Genomic DNA, 16,934 nt, shown 5'->3' on the forward strand with positions numbered 1-16,934 from the left:
TTAGCAGTAGCAAATCTATTAAAGAGCACTTCTTCCATTTTAGGACATGAATGTATTAGAATCAACATCTATAAGAGGATATGTCCCAGGCCTGTCTTAGCTGTATTCCTAAACTAGCATTTTAAATACTTGACTGCATTGGGAAATGGTTCTTGGATAGTAGAATGGTTATTTTTCACTTTTAAAAAGTCAGATGAGTCAATTTTTAGGAATCCACACCAAGCTGCTAGGTGAAGACACACAAAGCATTCAAGATCTGGATAGAGAATCTTGCTCCATTTAGGGATATGAGTTTCCCCCATCAGGAACGGGGAAAAGCCACCCATGGCTGAAGTCCACCTGTCCTGGCTCCTTAACCCCCCACCTCTTCCACCAGGAACTAAGCAACCATGTCAATTTCATGGCTCACCTGGCTTCTCACCCTGGCTACTAGCCCGGAACAGAGTGAAGTCCCCTGAATATCTCACCCTGGCTTCCAACTGGAAGCAGGGTCCAACCACCTCAAGGTCAGTAGGAGCACTCTTGTTAATTTCACAGATCTTGCCCAGAAACTGACAAGGAAGCGGATATAAGAGATGCAGTATCTGTCCTAACTACACTGACATAAGATTTTCACCTTTTGTGGAGATGGAGTTATGTCCATTTTGGTGAATTCCACAGTCTTGGAATTTTAAAAGTGGTAAACTTTATGATTTCAGATATTTAATTCTGAAATTTTGTGGTGGTGTAATTTTAGAAGTAACCCCCAAAAAAGTTGCGTATGTGTGTGTGGGATGTCACAAGGTTATTGTTTGGAGGTTGTGGTATTGCTACCCTTACTTCTGTACATCTGCTGGCAGTAGAGTTGCCTCAGAGTTGGGCAGCTGGAGAGTGGTGGCTGCTGGCCAAAAATCAAGCTCTGAAGACATAGAGACCAGCAGCAGCAGTAAATATGGCATTATATGGTATTGCCACCCTTCCCCCGTGCTACTTCCTGCAGAGCTGGGCCCTTAGTCAGCAGCTGCTAATCTCCAGCCACCCAGCTCTGGAAGCAGCAGTACAGTAGTAAGGGTGACATGGGTATGGTATTACTACCCTTACTTCTGCACTGCTGCAGGCAGAGTGCTGCCTTCAGAGATGGGCACCCGGCCAACATTACAACTACCGTGCTCCAGTTGTCCAGCTCTGTAGTCAGCATAGAAGTATGAGTAGCAACACTGTGACTCTCCTAAAATAAACTTGTGATTCCCCTGAGACTCCCTTTTGGGTCAGGACCCCCAATTTGAGAAACACTGGTCTCCTCTTTGAAATCTGTATAGTGTAGGGTAAAAGCACACAAAGGACAGATTTCATGGTTTGTGATGTCTTTTGCATAGTTGTGAAGTTGGTAGGCCCCTACTTATTGGATTACATGGTGTAAGAGGGGGTTCCACTTGGAGTACAATCCACTAGAATATGAGATTTCTATACTGACAATAGGTAACTATGTTGTAATACTTGTCCTGGTAAAGCTAGAAGTTTTGGAAGCTGCACAGAGACACACAGGTTACATCTACATTGTGCTCTCTTGCGCAAGAACATATGCAAATGAGGCGCAATGATGAATATCGCTGCACCTCATTTGCCTACTTAATGAGCTGCCATTTTTGTACAAAGGGCTTTTGCACAAGAAGGAGCAGTCTACACTGCTCCTTCTTGCACAAAAAACCCCACTTGCGCAAGAGCCATTCTGCTGTTTATTTTCAGGCAGAACGGCTCTTGAGCAAGAGGGGGTTTGCTCAAGAAGGAGCAGTGTAGACTGCTCCTTCTTGAGCAAAAGCCCCTTGCACAAAATAGTGGCTCATTAAGTATGCAAATGAGGTGCAGCGATAATCATCATTGTGCCTCATTTGCATATGTTCTTGTGCAAGAAAGTGCAATGTAGATGTAGCCACAGTTTTTGGAACACTGCAAAACATGAAAGCTATTCTTGTATCCAGAAGAGACATAAGGCGCTTTTATTGCAGATGCACATTTATCTTACCTTAAGCAGGGGTAAGGAGTTTTAAATTTCTTATTTTCCACTTGCAGTAATCCATGATAAGAACTAGCAGCTTCACTGCATACCACCCCAGTATCTGCTAATATGTCCCCAAATGACAATTAGCTTGATGTTTCTGCTAAAAGTATCAGCAGTTACATAATTACCATAGACTCCTCATAGAATCACAGATATGTAAGACAAGGAGGGACCAAAGTAGGTCTTCTAGTGCAGCCTTAAGCCCTAAAACAGAAGTAGGCAGGGCTCGACAATCTATTGAATCTACTAGCCCGTGGCGAATAGATTTCAGCCCGGGTTACCCGTTTACCGGTGGCACGCGCATGCGCAATGCGGCTCTTGCGCATGCGCAGAGCAGGGCTGGTGAGCGGCTTTCGCCACGGTTCATCAAACCCTGGAAGTAGGTATTGTCTAGATCCGTGTTTCTAAAGCTTTTTGATACCAGAGACGAGCTCGTGGCTTCCTAAGACATGTCAGGGAAATCTCAGAGACCAGCACCAGTCTATGAACCTGTTGCAAAATACTGATATAGACCATTCTTAACAGGTGTTTGTCTAACCTGATTTTAAAGACTTCCATACCTCCTTAGGTATCCAGTGCTTAACTACCCTTGCAATTAGGAAGTTTTTTCTATTGTTAAACTGCATCCAGAGGGAGACAGATTAAAGTCCATTGCTTCTTGTCTGTCTTCAGTGGATAAGGAGAACAATTTACTACCCTCCTCTTTACACCAACCTTATATGAACTTAAAAACTATTATGTTTATAGGTCATGTTTTCTACATCTTTAATCATGGTTGGTGCTCTTCTCTGGGTTTTCTTCATTGACTTTATACTGTCAGGCTGTAGGGTTACCACCAGGAATGAAGGAGGATAGCTCACACCTATCATTGAGCTTTAACTTTGGCATTCTATACCCCAGGACTAGGCAAAATAAGACTCATGGGCTGGATTTGGCCCGCAGGCCAGCGAGGAGCTTCACCTGCCTCTGCACGCTGCTCAGATAAGCAGCTGCAGGGCCCTGTTTGTCTATGAACAGATTCAAGCTCTGGGGAGAGGAGAAGAGGCTGCCCCCACCCCAGCACAACCAGACAATTGGAGCTGCCTATTTGAAGAATAGGCAGCGTGTGAAGTATCTCTTTTCCCTCTTCTCAGGCTTGCAGTTATTCATAGACACACATGGGCCCTGAAGCCGGTGCATGAGTTGTGGAAGCCTCCCTGAGAAACCTACTGGGCTGCTGGCTAGGTATCACCCAGGTAAGTCTCCTGGCCAGAGCCTGCCTCTGACGCCCCAGATCCTCCCTCCCTACAAGCCTCTGCCCCACTCCTACACCCATACCCCACATAACCCAAACACTCAGCTCCCCTCCTGCACCCATACCCCTTTCTGCACCCATACCCCTTTCTGCACCCATACCCCCTCCCAGACTCTGCACCCCAATTCCCTGCCCCAGGTCACAACCACCTCCTTCACCCAACTCCCTTCTAGACCCCCCATCCCCTCTTGATCCCAATCCCTTACCCTAAACTCCCTTCTTCATCCAACCTCCATTCCAGACCCTGCATTTCCTCCATTAATATAAAGGAAAAGTGCAGCCCTTGACCACTTTCCAAATTCTTGGTGTGACTTCCCCATCATCAATTATTGCCCACATCTGCTGTACCCTTTTGCAGCCACCATAATTAGTTTTCATTCAGCCGACATTGAGAAGGAATTCCCCCGCGCCTGGCGTGCGCACACATTTACAAGGATTACTGTGGATGTGGGTGTATTAAATTTTAAAAAATGACTGGGTACAATTATTTAGCAGTTCTGAATAGAAAGAGCCCTGAGTAGCATAGCTCCATGGATCATGAGCTGTTATAATACCTACAATGGGGCTCCACTGACCCAATTCACAAAGGAGAAAAATATTATAACCTTTCCCATCAACATAATACCTTTCAGTCGAATTCAAGCACCTTTTAAAGTTAGCATTGAAGAGAAGCAACTAAAGAAAATAAGTTTCTAGGTGCATGAATAATCAAAATAAGATTCCAGCTAATATGTTAAAAGTTTCTTTCACTATAATCTGCTTCTAGTTTTAGGAGCATATTTTACATGATTTGCCATAATGGGATTTGGACAGTAATAGACTTTTAAGGCCAGAAGGGATCATTGTGATAGTCTGACCTTCTGCATATCACAAACCGTTGGATATCCATGTATTAATTGATTCTTTAAATCAACACCAGTAGGGTTTGAATTAGAGTATGTATCTTCTTGAAAAACATCCAATCTTGATTTTAAAATTTCCAGTGATAGAGAAGCAGCCACAACCATTCATAAATTGTTCCAATAATTTATTACCCTCACGGTTAAAAAACTTGAGACTTATTACTCTTTCATTTCTCAAATCATATAAGCCACACACACTAAAGTTTATTTAGTTTGTAAAAATCTCAATTCTATGGAAACTCAGAATTTAGTCTTGCTTTTTACGATACAAAACAGCATAACCCCCAAAACAATTTACACAAAGTCTGAAGACTGAATGCAGGATACAAGTCAATTTAGACTGCACATATTTAACTTGTGGCTGTTCAGCATATCCTATTGAGTGTTGAATTTTTAATCAGAGCAATTATTTGTATATACATTTTCTGGAAGGAGGGAAAATGAAAAGGAAAGAAACACACCGAAATACAGTTTTTATTATTACTAAATGTGACTGACTTCTGTAGATTTGCTAAAATTTTCCACATTTTTGATGGACTCATGCTGTTAATTAACACCACCCCCCACATACCTACACCCTGAAAATGCCAGGATGCATCTTACCTTGCTGTAAGCTACCATGCAGGTGATTAACAAATGCAGTTAATATAGTTGCCACATTCATCACTTGTGAACACTGTGCAAGACCAAGCGTAAAAAGTTCATTCCAGCAGGCTTTTACTAATGATATGCTGTTATCTTGCCTATTTAAAAGGAACAAAAAAGTTCAGTTAATGAAGTTGTTCACTTACTGCACATCTGCAGAGCACAGTACAAATAGGAACAATTAATCTAGTTCAGCCACTACTACTACTTCCCATAAAACAAGACCCAGAGAAAATAATTTTGTATTTGAAATGTTAGAATTAAAATTATTCTGTTTACATTAAAAGTGGCATTAGGTTGGAAAAGTTGGTTTCTTTTTAAAGAACTAAAAATTAACAGTCTGCAATACCCTGAGAGAATTTGCTACAGTACAGACATAAAAACACCTTCCAATTGCATAGTTTTCATCTACTTCCTCACACAAGAAACCATATGGGGTATAATTAAACAACTAAAATCCATACTTGATGGGGACATCCTTCTCATCTTTCCTGAACCCCCTCTTCTGGCCTTCAATCAACTTGCCAACTCTTCAAGCTCAGCAGCAGCAAAAACAGGAGAGGCTACACCAACTCAAAGTGACAGAGACCCTGCCAGAATGGAGGCAAAATCTGCAGACCTGTTTCCATTGCAGCAATGATCAGCATCCTGCAAAACACCTTTCAAGATCCATGGGTCCTATGCATGCCTCCTACAACATATGGTGCACTAAATGCTCCAACAACTATTACTTTGCTCCTGAATGAACTCACACAGGAAGATGATAAAAGAAAAAATATCGTATAACCTGTGGGTGAACACTTTTCACAAACTGATCACTATTAACCTGACCCATCAGTGCACTTCCTCAGAAGAAACCTGCACCATACAGGCAGTCCCCGACTTACGCGGATCCGACTTATGTCGGATCTGCAGTTACGAACACGGACTGCGGGACCGCGTGGTCCCACCGCCCGTGTACTCCCCGGCAAGAAAAGCTGCTCCGCGTCTCCCTGGTCTGCAGACCAGGAAGACGCGGAGCAAAGGGGCGCGCCTGGGCTGCCGGCTTCCCCCGTGGCTTTGTTGCGCTCCAGCGGGGAGGCGTCGATGATGTACCAGAAGTCGGTCCCGAGGGCCGCCACCAGGAAGCTGAAACGTAAAACGCCCAGGAGGACCGCAAACAGAGCGAGGCTGCTGAACTTGATCCTCATGGTGCTGCCCGGGCCCCTCAGCGCCGGAAGGGGCCCGCCCCGGGGCTCATCCCCAAGCTGCAGCAGCGGGGCTGTCACCAGGACCCAGCAGCCCGGCTCTGGGCTCCTCCCAGCCCTGCCAGGCGGGGGCGCCTCTGCCGGGGGGGGGGGGGGGGGGGAGCTGAAGCAGCGACCTCAGAGCCGGGCTTCCAGCCCTTTTCCCGGGGGGCAGCCCCGCCCAGAGCACTGCAACAAGCGGAGCCGCCGTGGCTGCCTCCGCTCCTGGGTCCGCGCCGCGGGCAGCCCACCGGCCGGCAGCAGTTGCCCGCCTGCTCCCTCTTGTGCGAGGCGCGCCGGGAGCAGCAGCACGGCCGGCCCCCCGCAGAGTCCCGCCCGGAGCGAGGGGTGCGTCTGCCACGTGTAAGGCCCGGGGACCAGCGCCCCGAGAGTGCGAGGCAGCCAGGACAAGGGCAGCAGCCCCCTGTCCCACGAGCCGGGTTGCTGGGACCAGCTGCTGCTGCTGGCGAAAAAGCGTTTTTAACACCCCCCCCCGCTTCCTCCCCCGCGCTTTGAGCACAGGGACACCAGCTCTGTCTCTCCGCCCTGCCCGCGTCTCCAGCTCTCGCCGGCGCTTACTGCATCTGAGTCTGCCCGCTCCCCCTCCACCCTTCCGCACAGGTCTGCCTTGCCCCTGTCCATTCTCCTTGCGGCACCATTGACTGGGGAATTTCCCTGCCCCTGTGCATAATGCCAGGAGCAGAGGTCCTTGGTCCTGCAGCAGTGCCCTGGATACGAATCCTCGCAATTGAGAGCAAGTTTGACCGTGAGCCCCTACGCTTCCTTAATAGGTGTATGTGTGCAGATGTTTGCTTGCTAGGTAGTAATTACCTAGCACTTACCGCTGCCTTTTCCTCAGTTCCTCTAAAAACAGGTTTAAGGAAGGGTGGGTAGGAATGGTGTCCCTAACTCTGTCAGAGGCTGGGAATGGGTGACAAGGAAGGACTACCTCAGGGTTACCTGTTCTGTTCATTCTCTCTGGGGCACGGCTCCTGGCATTGGCCACTGTCAGAAGACAGGACACTGGGTTAGATAGACCTTTAGTGTGACCCAGTATGGCTTGTTCTTATATTCTTAATTAGAAATGCATTTGTTTGGGTAGGATTGGGAGGGAGTCATCCAAAGCCTCTCTACAGGATTTGAATAATTATTCAAAATTAGTGGGAACTGAGTACAGGCAGTCCCCAACTTACGCGGATCCGACTTATGTCGGATCCGTAGTTACGAACGGGGCTGCCCCGGAGTACACGGACTGCGGGACCTCGCAGTCCTGCCGCCCGTGTACTCCGGGGCTTTCTCCGTGTCTCCCTGGTCTGCAGACCAGGAAGACGCGGAGCAAAGCCGCGGAGGGGCTCGGGCAGCGGGGCAGCACAGGCGCTACTGGAGCAACCCAGCAGCACCCCAGCTGCTCTGCCCCAGGTGTCCTGATTTAGGTGCTGCTGAAACTGACCAGCGCTGACTACAGGAAGCCCGAGGCAGAGTTGCTCTGCCCCGGGCTTCCTGGAATCAGCTGCTGATCAGTTTCAGCAGCAGCTGACTTGGGGACGCTTGGGGTTCTTAAGTTGATTCTGTATGTAAGTCAGAACTGGCGGTCAGTTTCAGCAGCGGCTGAATCTGGACGCCAGTTCCGACTTACATACAGATTCAACTTAAGAACAAACCTACAGTCCCTATCTTGTACGTAACCCGGGGACTGCCTGTACTTTCAAAGTGAGCCTCGGAGCTTAAATTCATAATTTAGACAATGAAAATCATCAGCTGAAGAGAGAGACTGAATTTATGGCTTATTATACCCTAACAACTTCACCCTAATGTCTCCTCTCTCACCTTGAAATATATGTTAACTACCTTAGGACTGAAAAGATGCAACTAAAGAAAAAAATATTTAAGTCTCCAGGAACATGGCGAATCAAAATAAGACAAACATTCTAGTCCACCTTACATAGAGCATGTCACAGCAAAATCATAAACTGGTGCAATAAAAGATAAAACTTTACCCTCCCTGTTTCTCTACACCTCCCTAGCACAAGCAAGTTGATAGACATCATTAGTTACATTTTCAATACATGCTCCATCACATTAATTTGCTCAGAGTTTACTCTAGTTTTCAAACAATATGTACACGAGTGGCAGCAGCTCTACTGTTGAGGATGCTGACTGGCAGGCTGAAGGTAAAGCTGGAATTATGCTTTCATTATTGTATTATGTTTTTAAATAAATGTAGCTGAAAGTAACACTGAAAATTGAGCCATTGGCCTTCCCTGGGCCCGGGCTCAACTATCCCTTTTGCCCCCACTCTCATCACCAGGCCTTTAAACACAGGGCTGGCCTTACCATGAGGCAAACTGAGGTGGCTGCCTCAGGTACCAGACTCTGTGTGTGCGTGTGTTTGTGCGTGTGTGTGTGTGCGCGTGCCACGAGGACCCAGAGTGTAGAAAATTGTGTCTGCTGCTGGTACAGCGAGGAGTCATGGGGGCGTCATTTGAGCTCCCCGCCTCAGGTGCCAAAATATTGTGGGCTGGCCCTGTTTAAACACCTACAACTTACTGTCAACAAGAACTAAGCCCCAGTATAAAGGAGTTTACTTTATTTATGTCTCTTACTTCAGGCACCTATATTTGAAAATTTGGCCAATAAAGACAATTTATAGCAAATAAAAAAACCTAAGAACCTAAAAAAGACTTAAGAAAATAAAACATACTACTGAATCTTTGTAAGGTTAATGTAATTCTCTGAGAAGCAGCACTTACATTCTATTGCAATGTTATTTATAAGCTGAATGACTGATTAGTGTAGAAAGGTCTCTAGAATTTTCCAGAGCTGAGCCAGATTCTCTGCTTTGACCCAGTTCCCTTTGTGCTGCAGGCTGCATCTCTCCTGTGGGCACAGAGCTGAAGCAGTCCATTCCTACATCAGTTGTGCTCTTGCAGCCCCTGGCACAAATTGTACGGTGGGGCACAGTTTCAGCATGGTGCACTCTGCTAATTCACAGTTGATGTACAATTCCCTAGGGATTATAGCCAGGTAGCATAGGTTACAGCAGTTTTCACACTGCTCGGCTGCGTCTAGACTGGCATGATTTTGCGGAAATACTTTTAGCAGAAAAGTTTTTCCATTAAAAGCATTAGTGGAAAAGAGCGTCTAGATTGGCACGGACGCTTTTGCGCAAAAGCACTTTTTGCGGAAAAGCGTCTGTGCCAATCTAGACGCGGTTTTGAGCAAGAAAGCCCTGATCGCCATTTTCGCCATCGGGGCTTTTTTGCACAAAACAGTTTTTAGCTGTCTACACTGTCCCACTTGCGCAAAAACATTTCCAGAAAAGGGCTTTTGCCCGAACGGGAACGTCAAAGCATTTGCGCAAGAAGCACTGATTTCAGACAGTAGAATGTCAGTGCTTTTGTGCAAAATCAAGCGGCCAATGTAGACAGCTGGCAAGTTTTTGCCAAAAACTTGCCAGTCTAGATGCAGCCCTCTAGTCTGGAAAACAACACCTAGACCCAAAGAGCTGGGGGAGCTATAACTGGCTACTTAAAAGCTCTACTGCCAATGTCTCTGGCATCAAACAGATCTTGGTACAGTAGTGACTCCAGACCATTATTATTACATCATTAACCAAATCAATATACCAAAACAACAAACACAGCTTGCTATGGATAAAAAGCTCAAACAGCTACCTAAAATCACTTACTACTGAAGGGTGATGATGGAATTTATGGGAAATCACTAATAACTGGGAAGAAGGGGAAGAGAGAGAAGGAAGAAAAAGCAATGACTGGTTTCCCTGCTCAAGGCTATGCTGCTCTGAGCGGGAAACTAGAATCATAGACTCACAGAATACTAGGACTGAAAGGGACCTCGAGAGGTCATCGAGTCCAGTCCCCTGCCCCCATGGCATGATCAAATACTGTCTAGCCCATCCCTGATAGACATTTATCTAATCTACTCTTAAATATCTCCAGAGACAGGGATTCCACAACCTCCCTGGGCAATTTATTCCAGTGTTTAACTACCCTGACAGTTAGAAACTTTTTCCTAATGTCCAACCTAAACCTCCTTTGCTGCAGTTTAAGCCCATTGCTTCTTGTTCTATCCTCAGAGGCCAAGATGAACAACTTTTCTCCCTCCTCCTTATGACACCCTTTTAGATACCTGAAAACGGCTATCATGTCCTCCCTCAGTCTTCTCAACAAACCCAATTCTTTCAGCCTTCTTTCATAGGTCATGTTCTCTAGACCTTTAATCATTCTCGTTGCTCTTCTCTAGACTCTTTCCAATTTCTCCACGTCTTTCTTGAAATGTGGTGCCCAGAACTGGACACAATACTCCAACTGAGGCCTAACCAGCGCAGAGTAGAGCGGAAGAATGACTTCTCGTGTCTTGCTCACAACACACCTGTTCATGCATCCCAGAATCATGTTTGCTTTTTTTGCAACAGCATCACACTGCTGACTCATATTCAACTTGTGGTCCACTATAACCCCTAGATTCCTTTCTGCCGTACTCCTTCCTAGACGGTCGCTTCCCATTCTGTATGTGTGAAACAGATTGTTCCTTCCTAAGTGGAGCACTTTGCATTTGTCTTTATTAAACTTCATCCTGTTTACCTCAGACCATTTCTCCAATTTGTCCAGATCACTTTGAATTATGACCCTATCCTCCAGAGCAGTCGCAACCCCTCCCAGCTTGGTATCATCTGCCTAATCTAACTAGATTAAATATGTTTCTGTCTTCCTCACTGATACATGACTGTTGGCTCTAATTTGCGCCATTAGCTCCTTACAACCAATCATTAGTCAGAAATTTGTCTGCATCATGACAATTGTTGCTTAAACATAAAATATAGAAAATGAAATGAAGTGTCAATTAAGATATAATTCCCTTTCTAAACCACTTTACAGATACAGAAGAAAACACGCTCAAATTAAAAAATGTGAGTAAACCTCTGACAGCCTGCATTAAAACAATCTGTCAAGCTTTTAAACTGTGAGGGCACAAATTATATCTTAGTATATGTCTGAGCAACACATAGCTCTATACGCCTCAAAGCTGAGAAAGGTGCTAATGCAAGATAAACGGTAATAAATAAGCTCTTCTGTCTTTTCTAAATATATTCCCTTTCCTTATCAAAACAGCCAAACCCACTGAACAAAGGATTATTCTCCCAACATCTAAATGAATGAGGTAGGATTTTCATAAGCTTTTTGTCATTTCCTTTGCAAAGCTTTACTCTTTGGAATAGAAATAAGTCTTCTGTAGTTTATCTTTCTCTCAATAGTTTATCTTTATTGCTTTTATTATAAAACCTTCTGTAAGGGAACATATATACCACATTGATCTATAAAGTGCTTTGGAATCCTCCTGGATAAAGTATGATATTTAAATACACATCAATGCTATATTTATGACATTTTATTCCATTTATTTATTCTGCAAACTATTTCATTTTATGGCACTTAAGGATTTTTTGGCAGAATTATTTTTACTCCTGCTTGCACCTTTCACAAGGAAAGGTTTCAATTATACGAGGTACATTATTTTTCATTAAGATTATATTGTGTATGTAAATCAACTAAAAATCTGGAAATCCTGGACACCCGATCATCATAGGCATTGGCAATCTAATAGCAGGATTCTCTGGCTATGTGGACTCTCTTCAGACCCTACGCTACCTTGTATCTATTTTCAAGACACCACTGACTTCCTGAGGAAATGACAATGCCTTGAGTACTGGTTCCCAACCTTTTGGGGCTGCAGGGCGCCCGGGGCCACTCACGCGCCGGGGGAGGGCTGCCGCACATGCACCCAGGCCACCCACACGCCGCATGCCCAATGCCGGCGCCATCCATGCGCCGCACTCCCGGCGCCGGCGCCGCTCCTGTACCGCATGCCCAGGAGTGGGGCTGCCCATACACCAGGCGCCCGGGGCCAGCGCCGCTCCTGTGCAGCGCGCCCGGGGCCGGAACAGCCCATGAGTTGCATGCCGGGAACCAACGCCACTCCTGTACCACACGCCCATGTACCAGCAGCGCCCATGCGCCCCGCGCCTGGAGCTGGCGCCGCTGCTGTGCCGTGTGCCCAGCGGTGGGGACGCCTATACGCCGCACGTCCAGGGCCAGCACAGCCCATGCACCGCGCACCTGGGGGCGGGACCGCCCATGTCCTGCGCGCCCGGGGCTGGCGCCACCTCTGTGCTGTGTGCCTGGGGGCGGGGCTGGCCCCAATCACTCGGCGGGCTCACAGAAATGGCCCGGCGGGCGCCATGGCACCCGCGGGCACCGCGTTGGGGACCATTGGCCTTGAGGATGTTTTTGAACACACCATCCCAACCACTATTGATGTAGAAGGTCTCTACACCAGCATTCCACATGAAGATGGACTACAAGGTGTCAGGAACTGTATCCTCGATGATGGCACAGCACACCTAGTGGCTGAGCTCTGTGAATCTGTCCTCACCCACAACCATTTCAGATTTGGAGAAGAAATGTAAAAAATTGTGTAAAAATTTAATTGTAACAGTTAAAAATCCTAGCGGTTACATAGTTACATGTGCTGTGGGTACTGCAGTATATCTTTTATACTGCAGATCCCATACTTCAGGGTGACAGCCAGCTCCCGGGTGGCTGGTGTGTAACTAACAGAAATCGATAAGTTGATGCTTATTGATTAACCGTTTAAACAATTACAGGTATATTCCTAATATGGGGGCAATTTATGCCTTCAAGTCAGCAGCACTGCTATGGGTACCCACATGGCCTCGTAGTACGCCAACATTTTTATGGCTGACTTAGAGAACAAAAACTGGGGAAGTATTATTCTATCACTGCTCCTCAGCTTGCACTATACTGATGACATCTTTATCATATGGACCCACGGGAAGGACGCCTTTGAAGAATTCCAGCATTTCAACAATTTCCACCTCATCATCAACTTTAGCCTTGAGTAGACCATTCCACACAAGAGATACATTTTTTGGAAACTACAGTGCAAATAAGTGATGGGCACACAGACAACACCCTCTACTGGAAACTTATTGATCACTATACTTACATACATGTCTCCAGCTTTCATACAGGAAACATCACACAATCCATTGTCTATAGGCAAGCCCTAAGATACAACTGCATTTGCTCCAATCCATAAGAGAGGGGGACAAACACCTATAAGATATTTATCAAGCATTTTTAAACTACAATACTCACCTGTGCAGGTGAGGAAATAGATTGATAGAGACAGATAGGTATCACCTACTACAGGACAGACCCAACAAGGTAAATTATGAAACATCAATGGCCATCACCTACAGCCCTCAGCTAAAACATCTCCAGCACACAATCAACGATCTACAACCTATCCTGGAAAATGAACCCTCATTCTCACAGACCTTGGAAGACAGGTCAGTCCTCGCTTAGAGACAACCCCCCAACCTGAAGCAAATACTCACCAGCAACTATACACCACACCAAAGAAACACCAATCCAGGCACCAATCCATGAAACAAATCTCACTGCCAACTCTGCCTTCATATCTATTTAAGTGACACCATCATAGGACCTAATCACATAAGCCACAACATCAGGGGCTCATTCACTTGCACATCTGGTATTGCTACTTCAAAAAGAGACTTCTCTTCAAAAAGAGATTTCAAAGAGAAACTGCAGAGCTGCAATTCATTTGCAAACTTGACATTATTAATCTGGGTCTGAATAGGGACTGGGTCTGAACAGGGACTTGCTGGCTTACTGCACAAGCAATTTTCCCTCTCTTGGTATTCACACTTCCTCCTCAACTGTTGATCAGTTAGTACTGATCCTTCACTTGATTAAGAAACTCCCTTCTTTTCATGTGCTAGTATATTTATGCCTGCCTCTGTAATTTCCACTCCAATGCATCTTACAAAGTGCCCAAATAAATCTGTTAGTCTTTAAGGTGCCAAAGGACTCCTTGTTGTTTTTGCAGATACAGACTAAGATGGCTACCTCTCTGATATAAATCAACCGTACTTCAATCAGTTAAGCAACCACAAGTGATCGCTCCAAATCAAGCTTCACATAAGCAAGTTGGAAAATGGGCAGCTCACCACTTTCAGAAACAATGCTCCAAAACTACAGATTCATAAGTTATTTGATGTCAGAGAGGAATGTAGTTATTACTGTCACATAAGTGTTTTCCTTTGTGTGCTCTTGACAGATATAAATAGGAATGTGAAGCTATTCATAATAGCTCCTAAAGCATTGATCAATCAGCTGTTTCAGTATTTGATTTAGCCACAGAGAAGAAACAGACAGAATGCAAGACAATCACGAAGAATTTATCCAAGGCATTTTAGATGTGTGCAGAGACCAATATGACTTATGTTTGGATGAAGGTTAATTTGCATTATTCTCCAATTTTGTCATAGTTGCTATAGTATTCTTAACCATTTGGTTTTTTGTAAGCATATGTTCTGAAATTACTCTCATAAAATGACACCTGGCAGTAGAGTGTACACAAGATGCTTCCCTTTATCTTGGAATTAAATGCATTTCCTCATGTCATGCAGAACTACATTAACTATATCAGAACTAAGAAACTTAAGAGAGTTAATGGATTCTGCTGGACACAAGGCAAGTTCTTAAAATATAAAGTGAATAATAAAAACTGCTTTTAGTTATGAGAAATCATTTACTTCTGGTATTTGCCACTCCCTGCAATACCTTCACCCTGTCTCAATGTTTGATAAACTTTACTAATATATTTAACTATCTTCTAGATTAGGTTAATAATGGTACAATGACTACCAATAATTGATCTGCAAAAGTAGAACAATGCCCAAGGCATATAGGTAGCTGTATATCAGCCCCTATCTATCTTAATATGGCAATTCTCATCAGCATCACATCTCATTTGCAAATACAGGCTGAGTGCAATCTCACCGCTTGCAATTTATATACCACAGGAAATCATATGTTAAAAGGTGAGTAATTCAAGAAATGATGGTACGCACAGACAAGTTCAGCTCTCTCTGCCAACAACCATATGTAGGTTTTCATTTTCTAATGCAATGCAATTATTTTCACTTTAAACTTCATGTTTCTAATGAAAAATACTCAGCAGTTCTAACAGATACATTTAACTGTTTAGATGTATTATTAGGGATATTTAAAAAAAAGCAACAAAAAAGTGATTTTTCAAATGTACAATTTATAATAATCCAAACCTATTGATCTGGTTGATCTAGCACAGTATCTTGCCTTCTGCAAGGTGATCTGCATCAGATGCTTCAAAAGGAATGAACAGAATGGGCAATGTATCTAGTGTTCCATCATTTGTTCTCCAATTCCAGTATCTGGAAGTCAGAGTCGACAGTACTGGTTTGTTTGCTGCCCTACCCTAACCCAGGGCCTGGGCCACTCTAACTAATTGTCTGTTTGCTGCCTCTCCCTGTTCCTTGGCCATGGCCTTCTAGAGTCAGTACTGTTGGCTGAGCCTGATACAGGCCTAAGACCCAGGACTACAGGACTCAATGGACCTAGGTGGAGTGGCTGCCCACTGACCCGGAGGGGGAAGAGCCCCTCTGTGAGCCCTGATAGGCTACAAAGAATATATTCCAGGACAAATGGTTCATTGATTATATTAAAGAATGTTTGAACACTCACCCTAGAGCTTGGAAGGAAGGAATGGAGCGTGCCCAGTGCATGGACAAAAAGAGCAGTCTAGAGGCTGATTCACAGATGTAATGAACATTCAGGTATTCAGGCATAGGAGAAGGCATGGTGAGCTGGGGCAAAAAGGAATTGTACAATTAGTTATCTTATTTCTTGTTAAAATATTACAAAAATAGTCTTTGATGTAAGTTGTCTGATATGTCTTGCAAGGAAAAAAGTAATGTATTTTTAAAATAACATGAATGAGATACAGCCTTGAAATACAGGAGATACAGGAGCAAAGCCACCCAGGCGGCGGGAGTCCCTGGCCCTTAAACTCCAGGCTTTGCAAATGAGCAAAGCCGCCCAGGCTTTGCTCGGGTGTCCCTGGTCTGCTGGGGGGGTCCAGCGGCTTTGCTGGACCCCCCCAGCAGACCAGGGAGACCGAGAGAAGCTTTTCTCGCCCTGGAGGACACGGGTGGCGACCCGCCGCCCGTGAGCTCCGGGGCGAGAAAAGCCCTGTTCGTAAGTGCGGATCTGACATAAGTTGGAGCCGCGTAAGTCAGGGACTGCCTGTAGTAAGCTGTGCTGCAAAAGCACTTAGGAGGGATGTTTATTTTCCTGAACAAAAAGTAGCTAACCATTGAACAAAAGCAGTGTATTCTTAAGAACAAGAATTACAGTATTTCAATACACATGATTATTCTTTATGAAATTCAAACAAATGCATACCAAATTCATGAACTTTTAAAATGGCTAAGAAATTAGTTTTAACTGTTATAAGTTAAAAACATATAAAATACCCTGAAAGCTACGTGTGCGTCGCTGAGAAGTGGCCCCTCTATTTCAACAATATTCATGCTTGTTTCTCCACCAATCAGATGTACATTAGCTTCAATACTCTCTGCAGAACTCTGACAAGCTGCACTCTCTCCTGGGTTTAGTGCTTTCGCAAGTGTATCAAATGCCCTATGAAAAAACATTACCACCTATGAGTTAAGTCAAATTATACAGTAAAAGCAAGGAAAATGTAAAATCATTATTTAGTGTAGGCTTCAGTCTAGACAGTGTTTGTATAGGCTTGTATTTCCAAATATATTACATTTTGCTCCCTTCTGATAATTTGAAAATCACTATAGCACTGCTCTGTCCCTACACCTTACTTAGTCTACTACAAGCCTCATTTTAAAAACAAATATTGGGGGA

The 16,934-nt window shown here is 44.7% G+C and overlaps 1 protein-coding gene and 1 long non-coding RNA gene across 10 annotated transcripts in view; one reads left to right on the forward strand and one right to left on the reverse strand.

Moving 5' to 3' along the window:
• Positions 1 to 16,934, reverse strand: part of NR2C1 (nuclear receptor subfamily 2 group C member 1) — a 114,054-nt gene that overhangs the window by 16,442 nt on the left and 80,678 nt on the right. For all 9 annotated transcript variants that reach the window (XM_075933438.2, XM_075933445.2, XM_075933411.2 and 6 more), the window contains 3 exons: positions 16,532 to 16,697; positions 15,741 to 15,862; positions 4,838 to 4,977 (listed from right to left, as the gene is read on the reverse strand). In XM_075933438.2, the coding sequence (XP_075789553.1) occupies positions 4,838 to 4,977; positions 15,741 to 15,862; positions 16,532 to 16,697 (428 nt within the window). The remainder of the gene's footprint in view (positions 1 to 4,837; positions 4,978 to 15,740; positions 15,863 to 16,531; positions 16,698 to 16,934) is intronic.
• Positions 3,173 to 14,198, forward strand: LOC149525590 (uncharacterized). Its single transcript, XR_016350229.1, has 3 exons — positions 3,173 to 3,273; positions 11,238 to 11,286; positions 14,062 to 14,198. It is a non-coding gene; the product is annotated as an uncharacterized LOC149525590 (long non-coding RNA).

Source organism: Pelodiscus sinensis, chromosome 1, assembly GCF_052426305.1.
Source record: "Pelodiscus sinensis isolate ZL-2025 chromosome 1, ASM5242630v1, whole genome shotgun sequence".
Lineage (NCBI taxonomy): Eukaryota > Metazoa > Chordata > Testudines > Trionychidae > Pelodiscus > Pelodiscus sinensis.